Below are 10,206 nucleotides of genomic sequence, written 5' to 3'. Positions count from 1 at the left end.
AAGTTTAGTTTGTATATTTATATTTTATTTTATTACTTTACTTTATTCATGACTAGCCATTTTTCTCGGTTACTATCAACTTAAACAATTATTAGAGAAACGATATTCAAAACAAGTTAATGAATATTGGTTTTATTTTACTATATAGTCTTTAAAAGTTTAACATTACCTAGTACAGCCATATTTATTTATTTTTTATTTTTTATAATAAAGATGTTTAAAAAAATTCTTAATGATAATATGTGATAACATATAAGTTTTTCTTATCTTTTGAAAATAAATTAAATTAAAATGTCATATTAACGTAAAAGTTTGAAGCTTAAAAAACTCATTCACAACAACTTATTAATATTTTAACGAATATAGTATGTTTTCTGAAAAATTAAGCACATACAATTATACGCTGTTGTAAAACTAGCTATATTAAAACTAACTAGACTTAAATCTACGATATTTGATTATTCAGATTTTTAAAGTAGTTTTAAAAGATAAATACAAGGAGTTGTACTTTTGTTATAATACTACACTAAATTAAATCAAACTTTTCAATAATTAAGGTTTTGTAAAAGAACTTGTTATGTATAAAAAAGAAACTTTAGCATTAATTTTTAACCGTTTGTTTAGTTATACAGTAAATCGGATTTGTAATATATTTTTATTTATATAACTATGTTAGGTAATATATTTACTATTTCTGAACTCATAAATTAAAAATGTTAAATCAAACAGTTTTAGGTAAAAAAATAATATTTAGAAACTATGTAGAAAGTACTTCAAAAAATTATACCAGTTTTAATAACATTTGGTTATTTCTTATTAAAACAATGATAAAAACCAACTACCATCCTAGAAAAAAGCATTTAAATACCTGAGATTTTTGTACGTCATAGCTTTACACACATTTGCAAGTTTTAAAGTCTTTACACACACTTAGTTTAAAAGTTGTTATTAACACAACTGATTGAATTTTTACTAAATATATTTTGTCAGAAATACTGTATCAAAAATAAGCAGTCAACCACAGAACCTTTATAATTGAAATCATAATTGCATTAATAATTTTCATAGAAAACAATATTGTTTAAATACTTTTTAAAAGTTTTAATAAAAGTATTTGTACTTAAAAAAGGCTAAACAGTTTGCAGTTAAATTTGTGCACTTGCACTAAATTGTTTATATAGTTTTACATTAGAAATAAAAACTCATACTGCAACAGGTTAGATGAATGAAATATCTATATAATATAATTAAAAAAAAAATAGTTGAGATGTTCAACGAAAATAAAGTAGTAAAAATAAATTAAATTTTCTTGTTTAAAAAAAAAGTAAGTTTTCATATGCTTATAAGTAAATTTATGTTTAAGCTTTACTTATTTATTTTCATTATTTATATTAGATTAGATGACATTATAACACAAAAAATTAATAATGGTAACATCATTAATAAAGTATATACATGAGTTAATAACAAAAATAATTGTTAATATTTCGTTGCTTTATTTTGCAGTTAAAAGATAAAAATCTAATATAAAACCATGCTGATTTTACATGAACTGCTTGCGTTACTAAAATACGATAAATTTAAATATTCCGCTGACGTCATTGAAATAAATAGGAAAGTCTCGTATATAAAATACAAATTTATATAAAACAAAAAGCAGAACTATAATAGGTTAAAGCTATTTAATTTTCACTAGAAATTTTCACAGTGGCCAATATTACGACCAAAGTAACGTAACAACAATTTATTAATAGTATTACATTGAGATAAGACAAAATTTATAAACAATTTAAAAGTTTGTGCTATTAGTTTTACAACTTGTATTATTTAAACGCATTACTAAATAAACAGTATAAAATTACTTTAAAAATATCATTTTCAAGAAATTCAATTGTTTAAATTATTAACTATTTTCAATAAGAATAATTTTTATCTTAACTAAATTAATTCTGTTTTGATTATACATGCAAAATTTATTAATTAAAATGGGATGAAGGTAGTGTTCTTCTTATGATTTGAAAGACCGGACAGGATTGAATTTTAGATAAACATAAATAAAAATGGTAAGAACCATTAAAAAGAATCAGTCACAGTCTTGTACAAACACTTCGAAGAGATCTTTCGTTTAATAAAAAACCAACCTTTTATAATTCTTATTCAAATAGATATCAAAATATAAGAATTGAAAATGTTTTTTTTTTTAAGAAATGAAAGATCTCTTCAAAGTGCTTGTATAAGACTGCGACTAATTTTCTTTAAGGTTTTCTTTAAGGTACCGTTTTTATTTATTCATAATTTATTAGGTATTACTTGGGTGGAAACTGAATCGGGTGGTGATTTATTCGGGCGAGAATTCGTTAGGGTTTGAATTGTTTTGAACAGGAATTGATTCAAATGAGAATAGTGTGCGGTTTATAAGTTCTTGTAGTGTCTACAATATTAAATAAATAACATTATTTACCGTTGTAGTTTGCTAAAGATAAACAAAATATTAAAATGTTGTGTTTACAGTATATTTAATTCTTCATGTATACTATCTAAAACTGTTTAATACTTATCTACTTTGAATATATAAATAAACTTTTGAAATATTGTTTGATAATCCTATTAAGATTGATTGCATTAAAATTAATAAGCATCTTTTATTTGATAAAATACTTTGTTAGTCATTTTTAGATTGGTCTTATAACTAACTTTTGAACAAAGACTTTTATATACGACTACTTAAACAATTATAAAAAAAAATCTAAATTAAGAAGACTCCTAAAAATTATTATGAAAACACTACTTGAACTTAATACATTTTTTTTAATAATAAAACATCTAAAAACCACAAAAAAAGGATTAATAAAAGTAAAGTTTACAAACTAACAAACTTAAACTTGAGAAAACTTAATCAAAATACAAGAATGTTAATTATCATCTTTGGATTGGTCTCATTAATTTTAAGTTGTTATCAAAATTTTAATTATGAAAAATACTTGTTTAATTAACCAAAATTTCAATGCATAAAGTTTAAACGCAATATAAAACGTTTTTCATCAAAGTAAATGTGCAGAATATATTAAACTTTATCTAAAACGCAGATTGTTAGTAAAATAAAAATGCGTTAAAGAAACGTAGTATCAGCGCTCTGCTGACGTCATAACAGCAAACAATTGTTAGTTTGTGATTGATATAATCCAAATAGTATTTCAAAACAACACAATGAGACAGAGTTGTAACCTTTTTATTTTTAAGTTGTTAGTTATACTACCTACACTTATTTTTCCCTTAAAGAAATATGATCATTCATTTATGTCTAAAATGAGCGTTTTTTTAAAATTTTAGTTTTTGAATAACTTAAAACAAACTTCATCAACATGAAATTAGCATATAATTAACTAAAAGTAATCAAGTTTTGAAACGTTGTGAAATATAAAAAATGGGGAAAAAAGTCAAACTAAATTTATTTTTAAGGTTGATGGATCGCTTAACTGTTCGAAATCGAAAGTTTCTAAAATACTTAACCCTCCTGGTTGCAAATATCTGGCAGTACCCATTATCCGAGAAGGTAAAAATACAAATACAGAATTTAGTCTTTTCTGGTAATGATTAGAAAAGATATTTAAAGAAAATGTTTATTTTCTGCAGTCCTAGAGTAGTTAACTTGTAAAAATGCTGGTGAAAATTATAGTGAGATTTATAACACAAAATCAGCTACCGTTCTTAACCTCAGGACTCAAATTGCATAGGTGCAAGCCAATCCTATACAAAGCAGATAAGTGGTGTATTGTATCGTTTGGATCCTTTGTCTGAAAAAGAACTTGACGATGAAGTTTTGCAAAAGAATGAAGTGCGTCATTTGTTCGTGTAGAAACAGATCTAGAAATAAAAGGATCTAGATGCCGAAGGTGGTTTAATTTCAGTTTAAACATCATAAAGATGTTTAAACTGAAATTTATATTATGGTTTAATTTTAAATGTTACAATTCAATGTTTTTTTTTTCTTATTGAGTTTAACTTCCTTGGTTTTTAGACCTGAAAATTGTGTTTTAGTTTACAACTTAATTTCAAACAATTTTGTTTTGCTAGGTAAATGTAACATTTTATATCCTTTATAAATAAAATCTGGGTGAAATGTATTAGTATTTACCTAGCTATATATTGTCATGTTTTTCAATTTTATTATTTTATTAATTAGTTAGTAAAACTATGGACAGTATTTATGAAATATGCAGAAATTTTTTATGAGTGTTTGTGTCTAAAATTACTATGACACTTTTTATACGTACTGTAAATTATTTTATTTATTTTTTAGAGTCCTTTAAACTTAAATATTTATATTTTACTTAATACTGTTTTTTATGATTCTATTTAATTCGTTATGAAAAGTCTAAAAAGATACTTAAAAGGTGTTTCTCATATACTTGATAAACTTTTAAGTAAGAAAACAGTTTAAATAAAACATATTTTATGTCTTTGAGTAAATTTATACTTTTATGTGTACTTTGTTAACTCACAATTATATTTGTTTGCTATCGAGCTAAACTTATTATTAAATTAATTATTAATAAAACTAGATTGATAATTAATTTTTTTTATCTAAACACCAGATAAACTTAAACAAATAGTATCATGTATAACAGTTATATTTCATTTCAATTAACAAAATAGTCAGCTAAAATTTAGAAAAAAATTTCTTTAAATAGTAGCACCTTTTATTAAATATCAATTTATCCAGCTAAATATAACTTAGTTTCAACTTAATACAAAAACTTAATTCTGAATACATGACTTATCTTTAATGTTGAATATAAACTAAAATTAAGGCACTGTATAATAATAACATTGTATTATCAGCAAAGTTGATGACATGAAGAAGAGTATTATTTTGTAAGTTGTTTATATGTATTAAGAATAACAATGGTCCTAATACTCAGCCTTGTTGTGCCTTAATTTCACTTTTTTCACAGGTTGACTTATATCCTTCAAAGCTATAACCTGTTTTCTTCCATTTAGGTATGAACTGATTAGTAGATATATATTTTCTCTCACGCCACAACATTCCAATTTCCTAAGTAAGATATTTTTATCTACAAAAAATACAATTAGCTGATAAAGCTTTGTTAACAAATGTTTTAAACGTAGTACACATTTATTTTATTAACTACTTGAAAATTAACAGTTATTAGATGCTTTTATAACCAAAATTAGCCGTTTTTACAACAGCTTAGAAATTATTAATTCTACTTTAGAAAAATAATGTTAGAGAAACGTGAATATAAATAAAATATGATATTAGAAGGTATTGTTGTGTTTATTTGCTAGTGACATCTTAATTATTATTCTTTTTTTTAAAAACTTGTTAAATACAGCTTTAAAAATATTGTTTTGATATGTTTAAACATTATCAGCAACAGTATGTGAGTACGCAACTATGTTTTTAATCTTTGTTATTTAAATAAACTAAAAATTAACTGTGTAAAAAATGTATAAACCGAAAATCATTTCTATTTTTATCTAAAGTAATATTTAAAACTCTAATAGTAAATCAAAAGTATACCAAATACTTAACATTAAATAAATATATCTTTCTTTGTTGAATTTATTCACAAACTAATTAAAAGAATGATAAAATCTGTACAAGAAAACATAATGAAAGCTAGGTAAATACTTATACATCTCCCCGCAGATTTTATCACCAAGGAGATGAAACGACACGTCTAGCTAACAAAACAAATTATTTACAAAATTGCAAACTTAATACCGTTTTCTGTGCTAACATCAACGAAACAACACTCAAAACGAACGTAAATCACTAAAATGTTACAATAAACATACCAATTCAGTAAGAAACACATTCTACGTTTAAAATTTATTCGCATGACGACGTTTCGACTTTCAATAAGTCATTATCAACAAATTACTGTGCAAAAATAAATAAAATTAGTGATAAACAACTAAGTATACAAAAAAAATTTCTAAGTGATACATTATATAAAAATTTAATAAATTAAGATTATAAACTCTAATACAAAAAAACATTTTACATAAGTACTAACAAATTGTTACACTAATATATACCAAACTAATCAAAAATTCTTAATGTATGGGTAATACCCGGTTTAATTAATTGTTTATTTAAAATTGGATTATAGCGTTTAATTAGTAGAGCTTTACTTATTAGGGTCTCAAATTTATTTCTACATTTTTTCAAAATTCCAAAATTATTAGCAGTTATTTTTTCATTTTTACAAACATTACAATTGCTAATATGGTCCGATACCGATGTTTTGCCCTTTAAATGTTCTTTAATTCTTTCTACTAATGGTCGTGAAGTGAATCCAATATATTGGATACTCTTATCATAAGAGCATTTGTACTCATAGAACACGTTTGATTTTAATTCATGGGGTGTCTTATCTTTATTACTAAAGTAATTGCTTACTTTTGTTGTGGTAAAAATTACTTTGAATTCTTCGATGTAGTTGTTTAGAAGCTTTTCTAGTTTCTTTTTATACTCGATACTAGGTTTTCCAATATAAGGTACCTTTACAACATTTTTGAAGTCTGAGTTACTTAGTTTTTGTTTAGTGCAGTCTTTATTAATATCAAGAGATCTTTCAATTATGTCATCAACAAATTTCTTTGGATATCCATTCTTAAAGAACTTTTCTTTTAAGCTTGTGATTTCTTGTTTGTAAATGTTATGCGTAGAAGCTATAACTCTCGCTCTGTTTACAAACCACAGTATTAGAGCTCTTTTCCATTTAATTGGTGCCACTGCACTAAAATTTAAAATGACATCTGTATCAATTTCTTTTTTATGTACCTTTGTTGTTATTTCCTCTCTCTTTAGTTTGATATTAATGTCCAAAAATGGGAGTTCGTTTCCACCTAATTCATATGTGAAGCTGATAGACTTGTGTAGTTTATTTAACTTTTTGTGGAATTTTTCGAATGAGACATCTTTTCGGAAGATACAGAATATGTCGTCGACATATCGAAGGTATAAAACTGGATTATTTTCATCTTCGGTGTTAAAGACACTTTTTTCCAATGTTCCCATAAAATAATTTGCTATAGTAGGCGCTAATGGGTTTCCCATGCTTACGCCATCTATTTGTGTATATAATTGCTTATTATATTGGAACAAACCTCCAGTAACAGACTTTAAAAGATTTAACATATTTGATTGTGGTATGGTACTATCACGTACTCCATTTGCAATCATCTGTAGAGTTTCATTATGTAAAATGTTTTTTTGTATCAGAGTTTATAATCTTAATTTATAAAATTTTTATATAATGTATCACTTAGAAATTTTTTTTGTATACTTAGTTGTTTATCACTAATTTTACTTATTTTTGCACAGTAATTTGTTGATAATGACTTATTGAAAGTCGAAACGTCGTCATGCGAATAAATTTTAAACGTAGAATGTGTTTCTTACTGAATTGGTATTTAAAAACTCCAGTATCCCCACCTGTTTTTTACTTTCGATTGGATAAGAGAAGGGATATACACATAAACCTGATCAGAAGATATGAGAATCTAATGATCAAATCAAATAAAAGGAAACTTGACATAATTTTTTGGAAAAAATGTTTGAATATTGGACTCTGCCCTGATTTTTTAAAATTGAAACCACCTAAAAATAAATTTTTTGAGTATAGTAGTGACCTCCATAGTTTTGTCGTAAATAAAGCACTGAAGACAACAGAAAATGAACTAATTGGAATTAAGTCAGAAGCTTCTGAAATAAAAAGTATATTGGGTAAAAAGTTATCAGTTTTTGAATATTGTAAATTAAATATGATTATTAGTAAAGTGGTTAACAAAAAAGAAAATGGAATAAGAATGAAACATAACTCTAAATTAGAAAAAATGTGGTTTAGACAAAGACCAAGAAGCCCAAACTGTCTACTAAATTTGACTAGTCATAATCTAACAATTGAGGAAAAGAATTGTCTGTATAGAGGATTAAAGCATCACATTTTACCAAAAAAGATAGATGCAGATAAAATAAAAATAGAAATTGAACGGCTAATTAAAAAATGCTTTAATGAAAAAGAAAATTTACCACATAACTTAAAATATGAAATTAACGGACTAACAAGAACATTTCTTAATAAAAGTAAACAAATTTGTCAAACAAGGAAAAATCAAGCGTTTCACAAAACTCTTTTAAATCTAAAAAATAAAACAAATATTAAAATCGTAAAATATGACAAAGGTAACGGAATTTGCTTAATGTCTAAAGATGATTATCTGAATAAACTCAATTCTATTGTTGAAGATAAAACTAAATTCAAATTAGTAGAAAAGGACAAAAGGAAAAACTCCAGACACCCCCTAGTAAGAAGAATAGAACATATAAGAGAAATAATAAAACAAAACCTTAAACCTTTTATAGATAAAAAGACATATAACAACCTAATTACAGGTGGCAACTCGACGGGCAAGTTATATGGCACGTGTAAAGTCCATAAAACAGATTACCCATTGAGACCTATCGTATCAATGCTAAACACACCGTCATATAAATTAGCTAAATATCTGAATGTAACAATCAAACATCATATCCCAAAACAATATTGTGTGGAAAACAACAAAGAGTTTCTAGAAAAAATTTCTAAATACGAACGAAAAGACGGTGATTACTGCATAAGCTTTGACGTAGTCTCACTATTTACTAATGTACCACTAAATGAAACTCTACAGATGATTGCAAATGGAGTACGTGATAGTACCATACCACAATCAAATATGTTAAATCTTTTAAAGTCTGTTACTGGAGGTTTGTTCCAATATAATAAGCAATTATATACACAAATAGATGGCGTAAGCATGGGAAACCCATTAGCGCCTACTATAGCAAATTATTTTATGGGAACATTGGAAAAAAGTGTCTTTAACACCGAAGATGAAAATAATCCAGTTTTATACCTTCGATATGTCGACGACATATTCTGTATCTTCCGAAAAGATGTCTCATTCGAAAAATTCCACAAAAAGTTAAATAAACTACACAAGTCTATCAGCTTCACATATGAATTAGGTGGAAACGAACTCCCATTTTTGGACATTAATATCAAACTAAAGAGAGAGGAAATAACAACAAAGGTACATAAAAAAGAAATTGATACAGATGTCATTTTAAATTTTAGTGCAGTGGCACCAATTAAATGGAAAAGAGCTCTAATACTGTGGTTTGTAAACAGAGCGAGAGTTATAGCTTCTACGCATAACATTTAAAAACAAGAAATCACAAGCTTAAAAGAAAAGTTCTTTAAGAATGGATATCCAAAGAAATTTGTTGATGACATAATTGAAAGATCTCTTGATATTAATAAAGACTGCACTAAACAAAAACTAAGTAACTCAGACTTCAAAAATGTTGTAAAGGTACCTTATATTGGAAAACCTAGTATCGAGTATAAAAAGAAACTAGAAAAGCTTCTAAACAACTACATCGAAGAATTCAAAGTAATTTTTACCACAACAAAAGTAAGCAATTACTTTAGTAATAAAGATAAGACACCCCATGAATTAAAATCAAACGTGGTCTATGAGTACAAATGCTCTTATGATAAGAGTATCCAATATATTGGATTCACTTCACGACCATTAGTAGAAAGAGTTAAAGAACATTTAAAGGGCAAAACATCGGTATCGGACCATATTAGCAATTGTAATGTTTGTAAAAATGAAAAAATAACTGCTAATAATTTTGGAATTTTGAAAGAATGTAGAAATAAATTTGAGACCCTAATAAGTGAAGCTCTACTAATTAAACGCTATAATCCAATTTTAAATAAACAATTAATTAAACCGGGTATTACCCATACATTAAGAATTTTTGATTAGTTTGATATATATTAGTGTAACAATTTGTTAGTACTTATGTAAAATGTTTTTTGTATTAGAGTTTAGAATCTTAATTTATAAAATTTTTATATAATGTATCACTTAGAAATTATTTTTGTATACTTAGTTGTTTATCACTAATTTTATTTATTTTTGCACAGTAATTTGTTGATAATGACTTATTGAAAGTCGAAACGTCGTCATGCGAATAAATTTTAAACGTAGAATGTGTTTCTTACTGAATTGGTATTTAAAAACTCCAGTATCCCCACCTGTTTTTTACAATAAACATAGTTACAATTTGTACAAAAACATTAATTTTAACAACAGTTTAAACAGGTTTGTATGTACCGC

The 10,206-nt window shown here is 25.4% G+C and overlaps 2 protein-coding genes across 2 annotated transcripts; one reads left to right on the top strand and one right to left on the bottom strand.

Moving 5' to 3' along the window:
• Positions 1-4,918: 4,918 nt before the first annotated feature.
• On the bottom strand, positions 4,919-7,216 carry LOC145832652 (uncharacterized). Its single transcript, XM_082939953.1, has 2 exons — positions 6,242-7,216; positions 4,919-5,056 (listed from the first exon to the last, which is right to left on the bottom strand). The coding sequence occupies exons 1-2, from the start codon at positions 7,214-7,216 to the stop codon at positions 4,919-4,921; spliced, it is 1,113 nt and encodes a 370-aa protein (XP_082796079.1).
• Positions 7,217-8,235: 1,019 nt separating this feature from the next.
• LOC145832651 (uncharacterized) lies at positions 8,236-9,240 on the top strand. Its single transcript, XM_082939952.1, has one exon. The coding sequence runs from the start codon at positions 8,236-8,238 to the stop codon at positions 9,238-9,240; it is 1,005 nt and encodes a 334-aa protein (XP_082796078.1).
• Positions 9,241-10,206: the final 966 nt, after the last annotated feature.

The sequence above is a fragment of the Thalia democratica genome, chromosome 3, assembly GCF_965202585.1.
Source record: "Thalia democratica chromosome 3, ktThaDemo2.hap1.1, whole genome shotgun sequence".
Taxonomy (NCBI): domain Eukaryota; kingdom Metazoa; phylum Chordata; class Thaliacea; order Salpida; family Salpidae; genus Thalia; species Thalia democratica.
Note: the sequence above shows the minus strand (reverse complement) of the source record. Positions and strands in the feature narration are given on the sequence as shown.